The following is a 21,103-nucleotide window of genomic DNA, read 5'->3' as shown; positions in this document are numbered from 1 at the left end:
AGTAGATATCATAAGCATATTATCTCCTGCTATGCATTACTCCACTACCGTGGAGACCAGGTCGGTAAGTATAGATAAACAGAACCTGCAGCATATACAGGCAAGTTAATCGAACACAATCATTGTCAATATATTTTATCTTAAACCTCAACCCCATACTGACTTAAATATTAGAGCATCAATGGACCCCGACGTCCTCCCTTTGTTGGCTGTGCAGGTGATCGCACAAGTTTTGATTGAGTGGTATTACCTAAGTCCACGAAACACAACATCAACAGAGAGAATTATTGTGTACCAACAGGAGCTATTTCCTCATCAATTTTACCTTCAATCTGTCATTAATATTTAATCTTTATATTATCATTATATATATATTTATATATATCTCCATCCTAAGTCTTAATTAGAAATTAATACAAGTCAAATTATGGCCTATATCATTGATCTGATCTTCTCCTCCGCTTGCTCCAGGCGAGTAAGTTCCTGTGGGCTTTGTCTATTCATGATCATTGTAACGTCCCGTCCCCGAAGGTCTGGAGAGTTAACTCATGTCACTTAAAATCATTTTCCTTTCACATAGTACATACTCTAATTTTTCTCTATCGCACAAAATACTCATATATTTACATCAATTACTCCAGAATAACTATTCTAAAACAATAAAAAATCTTAATATAAATATCAATCTCCCAACAAATCACATCATCAGAGCACAACAAGCTTACCGAATGAAAATCCTCAATACCCATATAAACCTTCTATGCTTAAACCATCATTCTTAACTCTTCTCACCCATGCTCCATATCCTTGATCCTCAACTGAAACATTCAAATCATCAAAAAAATATTGTAAAGATAAAGGGTGAGTTATCAACAACTCAGTAAGCAAAGAACATATACTAGTGTGTAAACATGAGCCTTTTCAGAAAGTTCAGTATGCAGAAATAAAAACATTTTATTTTTATATGCAGATCTCAGAAAAATGTGTTATCATAAAATCAGAGCGACTTTTCAATCTTTTCATACTCAAAATCAACAATTCATATTTAAGGATTCCTTTCATATTCAAAAACGATTTGGCATAACATAATTGAACATCTTCATCGTATTATATCATATCATATACCATGTTTAACTCCCGTGGTAGGGTTGTGCTATCCCCGGTGGCCAAACCAGGCAGTATCATGTGGTGAACTTCCCCTTTTTTAATTTCGGAGCCCCGAGTGTGCATACAGGAAAGAACACGTAAAAAGACCACTTTGTTTGCAAAGTGGGTGCACTCATATCATATCATATCATGGTGGTACCAACCATATCACGTGAACCAATATCATTATCTCAGAACCATATTCAGAACAGATAAGTATGCCAAAGTTTTATCATATCGATATTATATCAAAACACGTGCGAAACATATTCATATCATTTCCATTTGATAAAAAACAGATCAATATCATTTCATATCACATGCATAAAAATCTCAATGATATCATATTCGCTCTTTTGCATATTTCAGAAATATGTCAAATATTACTCATGTCTACACATTTCATGTCAAAAATATTTCTTTTCTCTTTCATATTTATCTCATGATGGAATGCGAAACATATACTGAGGTTGTTTTTCACTTGTTCTTTTTAAAACAACATGCACATTTTTTTTACAAACCAACCTCAGTTCATTTCTTTTTTTTTAATGCAAATCTAGCATAGGAATCCAGCTTACCTAGACGACTTAACTTTTCCAGAATTTTCCTCAAATATGTTGAGTCGACTATAAATCGCCACCTATAAAGATAATCACGTAATTTTCGTAAGTTTCCAATCAATCACGTATTTCGATATTTAAGCCTAAACTTTAAAAATAACCTATTCTAATTCCTCAAAACTTAAAACCCTTATAATTCTAAAAATATATCATCACTTTCTAAAATCATCAATATCCACCATAACCAAAGTCAAACTCAAAACACCAATATTTAAACGCGAAACTATCAATAAATCTCACATCATAAACCAATCACTCAAACAACTCCATAATCCAATCCAACCGACCCCCCTTACTCCTCGGGCTCAGTCCGGCATAACCAACGAATTCAGGGAGGTGCTAGAAGCGGCAACACAGCAACAAAATAGTGCCAATGCACTGTGGCCGTGGGTCTCAAAAACTCATTTTTGAACGGGGGCAAACGAAGACCAGAGATTGATAGAGTAGGGCTTAGGGATGTCGGTGAAGCTAGTGGTGGTAGTGGTTGGCCGTGCGTGGCGGCACAAATGGTGCTTGAAGTGAAAAATACCCAAAACGAAAATGTTGTTGAATGTGTTTCACCGGTGATGGATCGGAGGTGGAGTTGGGTCCAATGGGTTGCTAGGAGGTCGAAGATGATGTGGTGAAGAAATGGCGGCAAACGGTGGTGTGACGGCGGCGCGCGAGCACAAGAGGTGCCGCGGCTCAATGGGCTCGTGGTGGCTAACGGCGGTGCAGCTGGGGCTGGAAACGGAGGGGTGGTGTCACCGGTGGCTGGGGAAGCTGGGGAGCCGGGCGGTGTCGACCACTGTCGGTGCACGGCGGCGGGCTGGGGAGGAGAAGGATCGGACGAAGAGAGAGGGAGGGGGCTGGGTCGTGCGGGAAGAAGAACCAGAAAAGAAAAGAAAAGAAAGAAAAGAAGGGAAAAAAAAAAAGAAAAATGAAGAAAAGAAAGAGGAAAAAGAAAAATGTAGGGAAAGAAATGAGGTCCAATTCTTACATCTTAGATCACAAAAATGATCCAACGGAAACGATTTTAAAACAACAAGTAAAATAAAATAATTCGAACGTAATGATTAAAATGAAAATAAATAATTAAACCCAACAATAAGGCCTCGTTTGTTTTCGGAGATGAGATGAGATGAGATGAGATTAAAGTTAAAAAGTTGAATAAAATATTATTAGAGTATATTTTTTAATATTATTTTTGTTTTGAGATTTGAAAAAGTTGAATTGTTTATTTTATTTTGTATTGAAAGTTGGGAAAGTTGTAATGATGAGATGAGATGAGATGAGATGAGATGAGATGAAAAATTTAAATACATAACAATAATTAATAATAAGAAAGCACTTCAAAATTAATTTTCATAAACTAAAAATCATAAAAATAACCCAATTAAAAATCCGATAATTTTAAAACAAGAGAATAAATTTTTGAATCAATAAAAATAATTCATTCATTAAAAATATACTAAAATACGGGGTGTTACAATCATAGTAGAACAAAATAGTTTGATTTATGGAAGAAATTATTCGATCAACTGAAAAGAAAATTTCAATGGGAAGCATATAATTGTTTTCATGATTTACGATGATCATATACCTTATCATGTGCCATAAACAAAAATAAACTTAAGATAATGCGTTGTTGCTGGAGAGACCAGTGGCAGCCATGAACAAGATACATATATATTGTTGTTGCTGGAGAGTCGTTAATTTAATCCTTCTGAATTTTCTCGGTCAACAAACGGCAAAGGGCTTCTCTTGTACATTTTGATGTTGTAGCAAAAACTATAAGAGGCCGGGGGGAGAGAGATGTCTTCGTCTTCGTCTTCGGCGACATTGGCTGCGAACAAGGCGGCGAGCGATCTTCTCAGGGTACTATGAGCATCGACATATGCGATTCCCATCAGGTAATATCAGATCATCATCAATCAAACCCTTTTTCTTTTTCTTTTTGTTTTCTATTTTTGTTTTTATTGTTAATCCATGGGGGTTGATTTTGACGTTGTTGCAGTCCAGCGTTTCTTGAATGGATCATATATTTTTGTGTTTTTTATCCTTAAATTTTCGCATATTTTTATTTACATATCATGCATGTTTAATGTATGCTATTTCGACTTCCTCCGTTCTCTTATCATTTTGGGTGATGATTTTATATTTGTGTGTTTTTATTCTCAAATTAACTCATCCCAGCTCAAATACAACACGTACAATCCAAAATATTATAACCGAAATTTTAAATCGTCTTGAATTCAGTTCTGCGAGTGATTCAGAAAAACACACTGAAATCGATCCAATATGACCGGTTCAGATATTTGAATCGAAATAATTTTATTTTATTTTTTTTCAATCGTTTGTACTAAGAGTAAAAGGCCCATTGCTCGGTTCTTAATTTGCGGCATTTAGGCGCGTGGTATAGTCTCACTGATCACTTGGTCATTAATTAATTAATTCTCCTGGCCTAAGTTTTCATAATTATTCATTTATTAGTTATGTACGTGGTCATTATATATATCATATATTACGCTGTGTTTTTGTATATATAGTTTTTCTTGTTATTATACGATCTTATTTATCTTAAAAAAAATTGTAATAGAAATATGATCAACTTCCGATAAACATAATCCAAATATTTAATTCCAATTAGATCTCCATGATTCCAAATTAATTAGTATATTCTCAATTATTTTCGTAATAATTCTCTCCTCCCAGCGATCGAGAGTCGGCTTTCTTTATTCTTAGATCAAAGTATAATATATAGAGAAATTCTATTTGCAGTCCTGAAGTGGGGACTGCATGTGCAGGCACATGCTTAAATGAGAAAAAACATTATTTTAAGAAGGATAATTTTGTAATTTTACAAAATTATAAAATTAAAATACTCTAGGCCTGCACATACAGTCCCCACTTGGGGACTGTACCAAGCATTGCTCTAATATATATAATATAAATGGAGATATTGGAAGAAAGTTTGAAGGAATTATTCAATAAACAGAAAAGAAATAACAGAAATACTTTGGGTCCTGAATTCACGTCCCAAATAGTATTCCGAATGAGTATTTTTTTTCTTTATTTTTTTAATTTAGTGATTAAGAAAGTATTTTGTAATGATGTTGTAAATTTTTTATTTTTTTTTAAATGTTTATGATGATAATTAAAAAAATACATGAAAAAAAAGAAAAACTGAAATGCACTATTCGGTGACTGTAGCACCGCTCAAGAAATAATATTCAATTACATGCATGAGAATTAATTAAGCTGCATATATTAATCTGTGAACATAAACGGACCAATACTGATAATAATATCTGTACTATAAACAATAATTTTAATCAGCCCAACATCACTTGCATTACCAGAAGAATCAGCCAAATACAAACCCTACAAAAACCATATATACTCTATGCATCCGTCAGCATTACGTGATCAAGGCTCAATGCAAACTTACCTTACCCATAAAAAATATCTCACACACACACGCGCATATATATATATATATATATAGAGAGAGAGAGAGAGAGAGAGAGAGAGAGAGAGAGATAAAGCCACTTGTGCTGCAGATTTCGAGCTGTACAAGCTAGTCATTCTATTTGACGCGTTCGAACCCATGGAATCTAAAAGGAAAGGGTACATACGTGTGGCCCCGCCCACATCGACTGATCAGAGTGCACTTCACGGGTCTTCCGCGCATTTAAAAAGGAAAGCCACTCACAGGAGACTCCCCCACACCACCAAAGCCTCAAGCAACATAAGCGAGTCTTCTTCTCCAGTGCTCTGTCCCCATTCTCATCATCATGGCTCAGCCAATTCCAGCTCCAGCTCCAAGTGGCACAAAGCTTGAAAACCCTCTTCCCATCATCGGCACTCAGTACTGTGCACCTTACCCCGTTGATCTTTCGGTTGTCAAAAAAGTCATGACCATGTCCGATGGTAACTTTGTTGTCACAGACATCAACGGCACCGTCATTTTCAAAGTTAAAGGAAAATTAATGTCCCTTCATGATCAGCGTATTCTGCTTGATGCTGCCGGAAATCCTATTGTTACTCTTCGAGAGAAGGTTAATTAATTTGGTTGATAATATATATTTCACCATAAACATATGCAACATCCTTTTCACCAAGTCTTGGTTTTGTTATATATTTTCTTATATTCATATAATTATATATTCTCTGCAAATTGCAATTGATCATGATGTTTGTTTGCGTAGATAATGTCTGCACATGACAGATGGTATGTGTATAGGGGCGAAAGCAAAGAGCCCAATGATCTGCTCTTTACTGTTAAGCGATCTTCAATGATCCAATTGAAGGCCAAGTTACATGTGTTTTTGGCAAATAACACAAAGGAAGAGGTATGCGACTTCAAGGTTGAAGGGACTTATTCTGAAAGAAGTTGTGTCGTTTATGCTGGCGATTCTCCCAATATAGTTGCCCGGGTAAGAAGTTGGTTTTCGCTTTTAGGTTTTTTTTTCTCAAGTAATCGGACATGTAGTATATATTACTTTATTCTTTGGTAAAATTAACGAGATCTTGAAAGTTTAAGAACCTATATAATTAGAGACTAATTGAATTGATTACGGTGGAAATTAAAACGCAGATGTCTAAGAAGACCACCGCTCAAAGTGTTCTGATCGGAAAAGACAATTTTTCGGTGACTGTTTATCCTAACGTTGATTATGCATTCATAATTGCGCTTATTGTGATTCTGGACGACATGAACAACGAAAACAGCGTTGACTGATCATCAGATCATGGCCAAGTTTGGAACTCAACTACGTCAAGTTGAAGAAGGATATTAAGTAATATGATGATTGTATCAAAAATTGTATGTTTATCCTTTCTGTGTTCGTGTTGATGGCATTTAAAACAAGATGAGTTGTTGTTTGCTTGACTACAAGAGTTTGAAGGAATTATTAGGGGATTATGCACATGATATGAGATGTTTGGCTTAAAGTTAAATAAAATATTGCTATAATATAATTTTTTAATATTATTTTAATTTTGACATTTGAAAAAGTTGAATTATTTATTATATTTTATGTAGAAGTTTGAAAAAGTTGTAATGATTATATGAGATGAGATAATTTGGCTTTGTGTAACCAAATCAACCCTTGATGTTGAAGCCAGTCATTAATGGACATTGTATTGACAGCTTTTCTATTTTTTACTATACTCATCATCTGATCACACACTATATATTATATTTCTATTTATTTATTTATTTATTTATATTTTATTTTATTTTATTCTTTTTAAATTAATTGAATTGTTATATTTTAACTAATGTTATACACCATACCACTATCTTACTTTCATTTCATTATGTAAGATGTCATATTTATTACCATTAGATAATAAATAATCATTTAATAAATGATCATTATATTTAGTGTATAGAATTTTCCTTATATTTTTGGATTTAGTCAACCCAAAAAGTCTATTCAAAATACTCTTGACAAAACCACATGTGGGAATATTTGGATTTGGACAACACGGCATCATGATAGCTATCATATACTCTTCGGATTTTTTTTGGCATAAAATTCCTATATACACATGATGTACAAGGCATTCTGGTTGACACTCGACAGGCTCTTCCTCGCAATTTAACAGGAAAGCCGCTCACAAAACGCTCCCCACATCACCAAAGCGCCCCAAGCAACATAAGCGAGTCTTCTTCTGATCCAGTGCTCCATCCCGATAAGATACATGCATCAACGTTGATGGAAATGCTAGATTTGAACATTTATATTCCCTGATAAGCATATATCATGGATTGTTCATTTACATACAGATGATTTAAATATTCCCAACATCATTCACTCATGAAAAGTACTCTTTGAAATTCATCCCACAAAGTGTCCAAGTTGACATCCTACAATAGATCAAGTTAAATTTACAGGCCAATATATAGTGTAAACAGGCGGTTGTTAATTGCAAGTACTCTTGATCATCATCATGGAAGCTACCTTCTTCATCTCAAAACTCAGCTATATACATTCCTCTTCATCTTAAAACTGGCAGCCTTCTTCATTGATCTCAAAGCTGTAAAAATGTACCTTTTTTCTTAATTCCCAAAGTCCTACGATTATAAATTTGGCAACCACCACCAAGTAAAATGAATTAATTTGGCACTAATAAACCATATTTGTACTCTAAAACATGATGGGATCATTATTACAAGTCGGAATTAATGTGTAATTTTTAAAATAATTTATTCAAAAACTGGAATTTCCATACCTTTATCAAGCAGCATCCAAGTGGCTTCCGGGATACACGTGTTCATCATGCTGCCAGTTATGGTATACTCTCTCGATTGATAGCTTTAATCATCTCCAGCTTCCCATATCCAGCTAGTGTAGTAATGACGGTGAAAAATGTCACCAAGACACAGGAAAAGTTAACCAAAAATTAGAATAGACAAGTCATAAAATTAATCATTAATTTAAATCCTTGTATATTATCACTCCCACTAAGTTAATTACTTTAACACGTTTCACTTCAATACTTGGTCTGCTTCAAAGTTCAGATGTATGTAACCAAATGTAATGTCCAAAGCATGCAAATATGCTAATTTGGATGCATAAAAAGATATTACTTTATGAATTATTACTTAACAAAAAATTCGTCCAACACATGTATATTAATTTAGCTCAGTTTTCTAGATACTTTAAAACTCTCTCTCTCTCTATATATATCACTACAATAAATAAGATCTTTTGGGACAAAAAGTTTCGTCCCAAAAAATTAGAATTTCGTCTCAAAATATTTTTTGAGACAAAAAAAATGGTCAACCCAAGGTTGTCCCAATAAAACTGTCCTAAAAGGTATTTTGGGACGATAATTATAAATTCGTCCCAAAAATATCTTTTGGAAGGAAATTTAGCTGGACCGTTCGATCACGTTTGAACGAAATTTTTTTTTTTTTTAGGACAATTAAAATTCATCTCGGAAAGTCGTTCGAACGACAGAAATAACGTTCAAACAATATTTTTATTCGAACGGGTACTTCATGGCCGGTCGATCGATACCAGTCCGTTCGACCAAATTCACATGAAGAAACGTCTGAACAAACAAATTGATGATCGAACATAAATTAAGCCGTTCGAACGTGTTTGAGACGGAAAGATTGAATTGCATGTTCGAACATGTTTGAACGGAGCGCAACCTTTTTTACCGATCGAACAATAACTTGAGAGGTTTGAATGGTTGTAAACTAATATAATGAGTTAGAACTAAATAAATAAAATACTAATAATACTAATAATGTTATTAGTACATATATAATTGTTCAATATGCAAAACACTTCTAACGAAAATCAATTGCTTTGAGACCTAAATTGTTGCATAAACATCTGTATTTGAAGCTGCATCTGTCTTTGTTGCTCTTGCATTTAGAGTTGCATCTCTCTTTGTTGATCTTCTCGCTCTTTTATGCACATCTTCATGTCTGCTTGTTTCGTCAATTGAGTCTCTAACTCATACTGTTTTGCAATAAATTGTTCGATCATAGAATTTGCATTCTCTAACGCAATGACAATAGTACTTGACGTTGATGAAGAGTCTAAAGGCTTTACATAGCGACCCAAATTCCTCAAATATCCTGAACGTTGACCCAGAATTTGTGTAAAAATTTCAACATCACTTGTTCATGAATCCTGATCTGATACAGCATATAATTTTGTCATATCATAATTGGTGTCTAACTCTTTCTACAAGAGACATTGTTAAGATATAAATTCAATATTAAAAATAAACTATATAGAATAAAAAGAAAGTGTACACTACCAATTTCTAAGAGAGGCAATGGAAAGATCTTGAGCCTGCATGATGATGAATTTTCAACTTCGATCTATTTGTTTTGTTTATAGAACTTCGCTCCTGCATAGAAGTTGTAAAAATTATTAAGTAAAAATTACAAATATGACACATAAATAATTCGTTTAATTTACCTTATATGATAGATCTTTAAACATGTCGTAAATTTTTTGCCAATCTTCAAATTGGACATCCTGAAAAGGATGCTGGTATTATGTTTATTAATAATTCTTATGTTCATTATTTTTAAGTTATTTATAATTTAATTTTATTATTTTTTAAGTTAGTTGTAAGATAGTTTTTACACCTATTATTTTTTAAGCATTAATATGAGTTTAAGTATTAATAATTCTTATGTTTATTATTTTTAAGTTATTTATATTACAACTCATGAGCACAACCATTCGAACACTTAAATGACTGTTTGAACATGTTTATCCGTTTGAACAGAACATTATAAGGTTCGAACAATCTCAACCCAGAATCCAAACACCAATCAGTTCAGAAGAATCACAATCTCACAAAACATCACAAACTCATATTCAGAAAACACTACAAACATACAACATATATACTTCGAATAGCAACGCTCTAATAAATATAATTTGAATTTAATCTAATAAGCACCTACATAATATATATATATATATATATAATATAATCAATAATAGATTTGTAAATAAAATGAACAAGAAAGCCATACCTTCAAGTAAAATAAGTGTGCAATCCTCTTTGTAAGATGATAGAATGAAGGATTGTGTAAAGAAAAAGGAAGAATTTTTAGAGAAAACGAAGAATAGAGGAAAAGAGGAAAGGAAAATGAGGGACTAACGGCTTGCGGAAATGTTTTAAGTTCTCACTTACAGTTCAAACGGAAATAATTAGCAGTTGAACATGGAAAATTTTCAGCATGCCAATTTTCCAGTCTGCAAAAATTTTCACCAAAGCGTTCGAACGATAACAAAAAACATTCGAACGATAATTCATGAGTCATTAATTGGTGGGATATTTTCCCACCATTGCAATAAACTGTTCGAACGATAACAAAAAACATTTAAACAGTAATCCAAGTGTCATTAATTGATGAGATATTTGCCACTGCAATAAACTGTTCAAACGATAACAAAGGACATTCGAATGGTAATCTAGGAGCCATTAATTGGCGGGAAATTTCGGCACCAATGCAATAAACCGTTCAAACTATTACAAAGGACATTCGAATAGAACTCCAGGAGTCATTAATGGACGAGATATTTTTTCACCACTGCAATAAACCTTTCGAATGGTTTTTTCATAAGTTCAAATGCAATAATAGCCTTCAAACGATTGACAGATACCATTTGAGCACATCACCTTAATGTTTAAATAGATTTATTTTCATCATTATACATATTAAAGAAAACTATAAGATCATATGTATTAGTAATATATACTATCATATATATAGTAAGATATACTATCATATATATTGGTTGTATATACTATATATGATATATATAGTATCATATATATTATACTATACTAAAGTATAAAGAAAAATATATACGCAAAGTTTAAGGGAGAGTCTTCTTCGGTTCTCCCTTCTCTCTAAAACTTCTCCACAGATCTGGCTAGAGTGGGTGGGAGCTTTGGCTCCCTCCCCCTCCCTCCCTCCCTCTCTTCTGTGTTGTGTTTTGTTTGGTGTGTTTTCAGGCGAAATAAGGGAGAATCGCAGATCTGGATCTTCCCACTACCCATAGGCTAGCACGCGCCCCGCCATGGTGTTGCCCAACCACCGATCTTCAAGACCACCGAATGCGGCACCAAACGGAGCGGCGAGTAGCCCGCACCAAACGAAGTTCCGGCGTCGTTCGGCACGTGACTTTCACGCATCACTGGGGAGCCCTTTGCCAATGCCACGCACGGTGTTTCTAGCGTCTGTGAGTTCGGGATCTCCAAGATCGACTGTCGTTTCTCTTCCCAGAGTGGTGCGTGTACTGCACGCACCACAACAGCCTCTGTGCACTGCTTTTCCATTTTTATGCAATGTTTTTTGTTTGTAATTTCTTTTGTGTAATGTTGTTTCTAGAAAAATAAAAATCCAAAAAAAGTAGTGCCTTCGGACTTAGGTCCGAATGGAGTAGTGGTCCCCCCCCCCTCCGCTTTGACGGGGTTTGGTGAACCCTACCCTGCTTAGTTGGGGTAGGAGGCTTTGTAACCTCTGTCGTGGACAGAGGTGGTATCTCTCTAAAACCTAAGTCTTTAGAGATTGACCGTCTAAACTAGACCATGTCAGTCACAAAAGTACATTGGGAAGCTACTAACGATTTTAATTGGCTTGTTTTTCAAGTCAACTTTGTAAGTCCTCTCTTAATGAAGGGTTATGATCCGTTTTATCAAAAAAATAAAAAATAAAATAAAATATAAGATCATATATATTAGTAATATATACTCACATATATATAGCCTCAAATATACTAAGATCATATAGTAAAGTATAGAGAAATTTATAAGATCATGATTCATATATATTAATAATCTATACTCTGTGTTGTATAGTATCATATATAAATATATAGTAAAGTATAATGAAATATATAGTATGATATATATTAGTTAAGTATAAACTCACATATATAGTACTATATACTATCATATAAATATATATATATATATATATATACACACACTATCTTATATAATACTTTCATAGTAAAGTATTATAATATATTACTATTATACTATAATAAAATATATATATATATATAAGTTATTATGTTTTCATTTAAAATATTATACTATCATAATATTTATATATATATATAATATAATATACTATAATATATATTTTTACTAAATTTGAAACAAATACCTTTCAAACGGTAAATACTAATGTTTGAATAGTCATAAACCGTTCGAATGGTTAAATATAACGTTCGAACGGTTTTGTACATATAAGTTATCGCGGACAGAGCTTTCTCGAACATTCGCATTATGGATTTGATCATGAAAGTTTATGCGATTTCTTCCAAGGATGTTGTTATTTGAAGAAGATTGGATATTCCTTTTCTCGAACCTAGGCCTAAGAAGGTTCGTGTGATTAGGTGAACTCAGCCCCCTAAGGATTGGGTTAAGCTTAATACAAATGAAAGTAGTTTTGGTAATCCGGGTCCAGCAGGTACAGGGGGTGTCATCCACTTTGGAACAGGCATTGCAAGGCTCGGTATGAAGATAAGGGGGAAACAATGGAGTCAGTTTGGCATGTTATTAAATTATGGCTTCGCCGCGATATGGATTTGATCATGAAAGTTTATACCATTTCTTCTAAGGATGTTGTTATTTGAAGAAGATTGGATATTCCTTTTCTTGAACCTAAGCCTAAGAAGGTTCATGTGGTCAAGTGGACTCGATCCCCTTAGGATTGGGTTAAACTTAATACGAATGACAGTAGTTTTGGTAATCCGAGTCCAGCAAGAGCAGGGGTGTCATCCATGATGGTGGCGGTCAGCTTCTTGTGGTTTATTCTATGGTTTTGGATCCGGGTTCTAATAACTTTACTAAAATGAAAAGTTCGTTGGAAGATGTCTGTCGTTGCTATCAATAGGGTTTTACTCGGGTTGAGATTGAGACTGACTCTCAAATTCTTGTGAATCGGATCATCAAGGGTGAATGTAATATTTGCTATCAATAGGGTTTTTTGTGATGAATTACATGTGTATTTGAATTGCATGGAATACAGAATGAAACATGTTTTCCAAGAGCGTAATGTTGTGGTTGACCTTCTTGTCAAGTGGGGAGCTAGTGGCTCTAATATCGATTGGTCTGGAGATCATTTGCTGCCTATTACTCTCAGAGGTCTTCTTCATCTGGACAGAATTGGTCTTCCTTATTTTCGGATCACCTAAGGTTTTCCTGGTAAGTTTCCTTTTTCTGCTTCAATTGTTCCACTCTATTACTTGTGAGTGTTTGTTTTGTAGGTTTAATTGTTTGTCTAGGATTGAAGATTCTTACCATTTTTTTAGACTCTTGTATTTTTTACGAGGATTTTGTTGTGTTGTTAGGATGTCTTAGTCATTTTGATATCTGGGTTTGACCTTTTTTTTATCATATTATTGTAGCCCCCAGGTGTCTTGAGGTAACTACGGTTTTCTTCCGTTACAAGTGAGGGTTTATCATTAAAATTGAGGCACATTCCTCTTTATAAAAAAAAAACTCTTAAATAAATAAATAAATATATATATATATAGATACCTAAAAGAAGATTAACTATTTAACATATTGAAGTCATGAGTCGTGCTATACCCTATAAGATGTCACCGATAAGGCTAAATGGTTTATTTTTATCATTTTTTTCATACATTTTTTAATACTCTTAAATATTGAAAAAATCACAACATCATTAAAAAATATTTTCTTACTCATTAAACAAAAAAAAAAATCAGTGACCATCCTCGAGACATTTTATCGGTGGATTCAACATTATCGTTAAATTGTATCACTTTTGAAGTGACTAGTTTGAAAATTTTTTTTCTTTGAGGGAAGAGTACTTTGGATATTATATACATTATAGATGTCATGGAAAATGGATGGAACACAATCAACTATAGCAACAGTGCTCGGTTAAATCTCAAGCTACAATAATAACTAGAGGTAAAGCATTTGTAGTCTAAAATTAGAGCCCACAGAGTATATAATACTTGAGGTCAAACAAGAATTCTTGTATATAACTTTTTTACTTTGTAATATACTTTTTAATTATACAAAATAAAATCTACTTGTATAGGGATGAGATGTTACAAAATAAAATAATACTTTTTACGTAGTTTTTTTTTACAAAAAAAAAAAAAAAAAACTTTAATAGCTTTACCTCTAACTTTAATAACTTTAAAAACTCTAAAATTAGAGCCCATAGAGGTAAAGCATTTGTAAAAGGCATTTTTACAAAATAAAATAATCTTCCTTGACAATACAAAGTTGACTTGAAAACAAGCCAATTATAAACCTTAATACTTTCCTAGAACACATTCGTGACTGATATGGTCTAGTCCAGACGGCAAATTTCTAAAGACCTAGGTCTAAGAAATGGCACAACTCTCTCTACGATAGAGGTAACAAAACCCCTACCTCGACTAAGTAGAGTAAGGTTCACCAAACCCCACCAAAGCACCGACTAAGCGGAGGGGGCGACCCCCCTTTTCGGACCTTAGTCCGATGGGAAGATGTTTTTTATTTTTCTTTTATTGAAAAGTAAAGACAATACCTCAGAAAAATTACAATGGAAAAAATTAAGAAAACACTGCAAAAAATGGAGAAACAAAACACAAAGAGGCTGCAGTGGCGCGTGTCCTGCATGGGCCACTCTGGAAGGAAAGCCGATGGCCGATCTTGGAAGTCCCGGAGTCACAAGCCCCAAAAACGCCGAGCATTGCGTCGGTAGAAAGTTCCTCGATGGCGCATGAGAGCCATGCGTCGGCAACTCCAAAGCTTCAACCCGCATGTGCGGGCTACATGCCACTCCATTTGGTGCTGCGTTCAGTGGTCTTAAAGATCAACGGCTTGGTAACACCAAGGTAGGGCACGTCTTGGCTTTTGGTCGTCAAAAGGTCCTAGATCGGTGATTCTCCCTTATTTGGTCTAAAAAAACACAAAAATAAAACCAAACACTACATTGGAAGAAAAATCAGACAGAGGAGAAGGGAAGGGGAGGGAGCCGAAACTCCCACCCCCTCTAGCCGAATCTGGTTTTTGAGAAAGTTTAGAGAGAAGGGAGTTGATTTATGATCACGAACAGTCCACATATAACACATTTTAAAGGGTCTGAGAAGTAAGCCACCTTTAAGATTGTATTTGGGTAATGACGTGATTTCTGTTATTCTGTGGATAATAATAATAAATAATTGTAAATATTGAATAGTAAAAAATAGTAAAAAGTAAATAAAAAATAATAATAAAATAATAAACTACAGTTATTTTATTATTGTAGTGGAATATTCTCAAAATAATACTCCACTACTATTAATTATTTTCTTATTATTTCTTACATACCTTTTATTATTATTCATTATCCTATTATTAATTTTTTATTACTATTTATAAAATATTTAACATCACTTCACTATCCAAACTACGTGTTCTTTCAAAATACTCTGGCAAAAAACTACATGCGGTGTATATTTCAGGCCCAAATCCACGACCAGGTGAAAGCAAGAATTCGACAACACGGCATCATGACAGCTATCATTCTTTGGATATTTTTGGCATAAAAGTCCCATGATGTACAAGGCATTCTGGTTGACAGGCCCTTCCTCGCAATTTAACAGGAAAGCCGCTCACAAAACACTCCCCACATCACCAAAGCGCCCCAAGCAACATAAGCGAGTCTTCTTCTGATCCAGTGCTCCGTCCCGATCCTCATCATCATCATCAATATCATGGCTCAGCCAATTCGAGCTCCAGCTCCAGCTCCAACTGCGGCTGTAATACCCTATATTTTAGTGTAGTTTAATGAAAGAATTATTTTTATTAATTTAGAATTTATTCTCTTATTTTAAAATTATTGAATTTTTAATTAGGCTATTTTTATGATTTTTAGTTTACGAAAATTATTTTGAAATACTTTCTTTAAATTAATTATTGTTATGAGTTTAAATTTCTTCTCAAATTAAATTAACTTATTGTTGGGTTTAATTATTTATTTTCAATTTAATCACTGTGTTTGAATTATTTTATTTCACTTGCAGTTTTAAAATCGTTTCCATTGGATCATTTTTGTGACCCAAGATGTGAGGATTGGATCTCATTTCTTTCCCTACATTTTCTTTTTCTTTTTCCCTCTTCTCTTTTTTCCTCTTTCCTTTTCTTCTTTTTTTCTTCTCTCCGCTGCTTCTCTCCCCCGCGTCTGTGCATCGTCCTCTAGCCCGCCGCCGTGCGCCTCCGTCCGGCAACACCGCCTCTCCCAACCTCTTCCCCTCCGGCCAACGATCCCAGCCATGTGTTTTCAGCCCCTTCGGCGCCACGAAACTCCCCCACGCGTGGCTTCAAGCGGCACGACTTTTGGTGCTCGCGCGCCGTCGTCGCACCACCGATGGCTACCACCTTTTCACCACACCATCCTCGACCTTCCAGCTATCTAATACACCCATCCTTGGTTCCGATCTGCTACCGGTGAAGCCCATCTATCTCCATCTCCGATTTGAGCATTTTGGCCTTCAACCACCATTTACGCCGCCACCCACGGCCAACAACCACCACCATTGGCTTCACCGACATCCCTAAGCCCTTCCCTATCAATCTCAGGTCTTCGTTTGTACCCGTTCAAAAGTGAATTTTTGAGACTCACAGCCACAGTGCATTTGGCACTGTTCTGTTGCTATGCCGCCACTTCTAGCACCCCCGTGATATTTCAAAATTATATTATAACATTGTAAGTATTTTCTCAAAGAACTTTTGAAATTTAAATGTATTTTCGCACTAACTCATATTTACTGCAAATTGGTTGGTTGTGTCGGATTGAGTCCGAGGAGTAACGGGGTTGATTGGATTGGGTGATGGAGTTGTTAGTATGATTGGTTTAGACCATGAGATTTGTTGGCTGTTCGGGTTTAAATATTGGTGTTTTGTATATGACGTGGGTTGTGGCGGATTTTGATGATTTTAGAAAGTGATGACATATTTTTGGAATTACGAGGGTTTTAAGTTTTGAGGAATTAAAATAGGTTATTTTTGAAGTTTAGGCTTAAATATCGAAATACGTGATTGATTGGAAACTTACGAAAATTACGTCATTATTTTTATAGGTGACGATCTATAGTCGGCTCGACATTTTTTAGGAAATTTTTGAAAAAGTTAAGTCGTCCAGGTAAGTGGGGTTCTTATGCTAGATTTGCATAAAAAAAAATGAACTGAGGTTGGTTTGTAAAAATGTGCACGTTGTTTTAAAAAGAAAAAGTGAAAAACAACCTCATTATATGTTTTGCATTCCCTCATGAGATATGTATGAAAGAGAAAAGAAATATTTTTGACATGAAATGTGTAGACATGAGCAATATTTGACATGTTTCTAAAATATGCAAAAGAGCGAATATGATATCATTGAAATTTTTATGCATGTGATATGAAATTATTTGGATCTGTTTTTGATCAAATAGAAATGATATGAATATATTTCGCACGTGTTTTGATATGATATGGATATGATAAAACTTTGGCATACTTATCTGTTCTGAATATGATTCTGATATGAAGATACTGTTCACGTGATATGGTTGGTACCACCATGATATGATATGAGTGCACCCACTTTGGAAACAAAGTGGTCTTTTTACGTGTTCTTTCCTGTGTGCACACTCGAGGCTCCGAGATTGAAAAAAGGGAAGTTCACCACATGATACTGCCTGGTTTGGCCATCGGGGATAGCACAACCCTACTACGGGGGTTAAACATGGTATATGATATGATATGATAAGATGAAGATGTTCAGTTATGTTATGCCAAAGCGTTTCTAAATGTGAAATGGGTCCTTAAATATGAATTATTGATTTTGAGTATGAAAAGATTGAAAAGTCGCTCTGATTTTCTGATAACACGTTTTTCTGAGATCTGTATATAAAAATAAAATGTTTTTGTTTCTACATACTAAATTTTCTGAAAAGGCTCATATTTACATACTAGTATATGTTCTCTGCATACTGAGTTGTTGATAACTCACCCCTTATCTCCACCATCTTTTTCAGATGATTTAAATGTTTCAGTTGAGGATCAAGGATATGGAGCATGGGTGAGAAGAGTTAAGAATGATGGTTTAAGCATAGAAGGTTTATATGGGTATTGAGAATTTTCATTTAGTAAGCCTGTTGTGCTCTGATGATGTTATTTGTTGGGAGATTGATGTTTATAATTAAGACTTTATATTGTCTTAGAATAGTTATTCTGGAGTAATTGATGTAAATATATGAGTATTGTGTGCGATAGAGAAAAATTAGAGTATGAACTATGTGAAAGAAAAATAATTTTTAAGTGACATGAGTTAACTCTCCGGATCCTCGGAGTTGGGGCGTTACAGCCGCACAGTTTACCAACCCTCTTCCCATCATCGGCACTCAGTACTGTGAACCTTACCCCGTTGATCTTTCGGTTGTCAGAAAAGACAAGTTCATGTCCCCTGGTAACTTTGTTGTCACAGCCACCAACGAATCCAAGATCACCGTCATTTTCACAGCGAAAAGAAATTTAATGACCCTTGATCTTGATCAGCGTGTTCTGCTTGATGCTGCTGGAAAGCCTATTGTCACTCTTCGACAGAAGGTTAATTAATTTGGCTGATAATATATATTTCATCAAAAATATACGTAACATCTTTTTCCCCAAGTTCGATCGTATAAATATATTCTCTGGAAATTGCAACTGACGATGATGTTTGCTTGCGTAGAGAATGATCATGACTTCACAACAAAGATGGAATGTGTACAGGGGCGAAAGCAAAGAGCCACCTTTAAGGTTGTGTTTGGGTAAAGATGTGATTTCAGATATTTTATAAATAATAATAACAAATAATGATAAATATTGAATAATAGTAAATAATAGTAAAAGATAGTAAAAAGTATATAAAAATTAATGATAAAATAATAAACTATAATTATTTTATTATTGTAGTGGAATATTCTCAAAATAATACTTCACTACTATTAATTATTTTCTTATTATTTCTTACCTACCATTTATTATTATTCACTATTTTATCATTAATTTTTTATATTTATTCATAAAATATCTAAGACCACTCTACTATTCAAACTACGTGTTCTTTCAGGGCTAAAAACGCGACCAAGTGAAAGCAAGAATTGGACAACACGGCACTATCCAAACTTAATGACGTGTTCTTTCAAAATACTCTGGCAAAACCACATGTGGTGTATATTTCAGGCCCAAAACCGCGACCAAGTGAAAGCAAGAATTGGACAACACGGCATCATGATAGCTATCATTCTTTGGATTTTTTTGGCATAAAAGTCCCATGATGTACAAGGCATTCTGGTTGACACTTGACAGGCTCTTCCTCGCAATTTAACAGGAAAGCCGCTCACAAAACACTCCCCACATCACCAAAGCGCCCCAAGTAACATAAGCGATCGAGTCTTCTTCTGATCCAGTGCTCCGTCCCGATCCTCATCCTCATCATCATCATCAATATCATGGCTCAGCCAATTCCAGCTCCAGCAGCCGCACAGTTTGCCAACCCTCTTCCCATCATCGGCACTCAGTACTGTGAACCTTACCCCGTTGATCTTTCGGTTGTCAGAGAAGACAAGTTCATGTCCCCTGGTAACTTTGTTGTCACAGCCACCAACGAATCCAAGAACACCGTCATTTTCACAGGGAAAAGAAATTTAAGGACCCTTGATCTTGATCAGCGTGTTCTGCTTGATGCTGCTGGAAAGCCTATTGTCACTCTTCGACAGAAGGTTAATTAATTTGGCTGATAATATATATTTCATCAAAAATATATGTAACATCTTTTTCCCCATGTTCGATCGTATAATTATATATTTTCTGGAAATTGCGATTGACGATGATATTTGCTTATGTAGAGAATGATCATGACTTCACAACAAAGATGGAATGTGTACAGGGGCAAAAGCAAAGAGCCCAGGGATCTGATTTTTACTGTTAATAAGGGATCAGTTTCAATGTTTCAACGGAAGGCCAAGGTACATGTGTTCTTGGCAAATAACACAAAAGAAGAGGTATGCGACTTCATGGTTCAAGGGAGTAGGGCTGAAAAGTCTTGCGTCGTTTATACCGGAGATCATACCAATATAGTTGCCCAGGTAAGCTGGTTTTCGCTTATAGCTTGTTTTCAAATGAATATATAGGACATGTGAAGTTGTTTATATTATGTGGTTCTTAATTTCGTAAAATTAATTAAATTTTGAAAGTTTAAGAACTTATATAATTAAACTAATTGAATTGATTATCGGGGGAAATTAAAACGCAGATGCATAAGGAGAACACCCCTCGATGCTGTGTTCTGACCGGAAAAGAGAAGTACTCGGTAACTGTTCATCCTAACGTCGATCATGCATTCATAGTCGCGCTTATTGTGATTCTAGACGACATGAACAGACCATCATGATTTCTGGCATGACCATGGCTGGAGTTTTTATTTTTTATATTTTTTTGAAACTACCATGGCTGGAGTTATACCGACAGGTACTTGGAGGAAATTAAATATTAATGCAAGTGCGTTTAAATATACATGATTAGCTGTGTAATGATGGATAGACAGATTTTTTACATAAATAAATGATCTAGTTTGTACTTGTTAGTTGAATGTGCAAACAGCTTTTTAACCTATGTCAATATTAAAGTTAAGAGAAAAGCTACTCCTACCGAATACCAAGATCCAACCATCCCGATAACATAACAAGGTAAGATGCCTAACATATAATAAATATCAAATTTTTACTGCAAAATTATGTACCTAAGTACTTGACAGATAGAAAACTAGGACGTTTATAAGCAGTCTTAAATTAATATTAATGGTCGAATTACACAAAACA

General features: G+C 34.6%; 2 protein-coding genes across 2 annotated transcripts; both read left to right on the top strand.

Moving 5' to 3' along the window:
• Positions 1–5,453: 5,453 nt before the first annotated feature.
• On the top strand, positions 5,454–6,741 carry LOC109018928 (protein LURP-one-related 10-like). The gene is made up of 3 exons (XM_019001123.2): positions 5,454–5,806; positions 5,957–6,184; positions 6,346–6,741. Exons 1-3 carry the CDS (start codon positions 5,543–5,545, stop codon positions 6,487–6,489), a joined length of 636 nt encoding a protein of 211 aa, XP_018856668.1. The 5' UTR covers positions 5,454–5,542; the 3' UTR covers positions 6,490–6,741.
• A 12,827-nt stretch (positions 6,742–19,568) lies between these two features.
• On the top strand, positions 19,569–20,868 carry LOC109018927 (protein LURP-one-related 10-like). The gene is made up of 3 exons (XM_019001122.2): positions 19,569–20,005; positions 20,132–20,371; positions 20,539–20,868. The coding sequence occupies exons 1-3, from the start codon at positions 19,736–19,738 to the stop codon at positions 20,674–20,676; spliced, it is 648 nt and encodes a 215-aa protein (XP_018856667.1). The 5' UTR covers positions 19,569–19,735; the 3' UTR covers positions 20,677–20,868.
• The last annotated feature ends 235 nt before the right edge of the window (positions 20,869–21,103 follow it).

The sequence above is a fragment of the Juglans regia genome, chromosome 4 (genome assembly GCF_001411555.2).
Source record: "Juglans regia cultivar Chandler chromosome 4, Walnut 2.0, whole genome shotgun sequence".
In the NCBI taxonomy this organism is placed as follows: Eukaryota; Viridiplantae; Streptophyta; class Magnoliopsida; order Fagales; family Juglandaceae; genus Juglans; species Juglans regia.
This window is presented reverse-complemented; position numbering and strand designations above follow the sequence as displayed.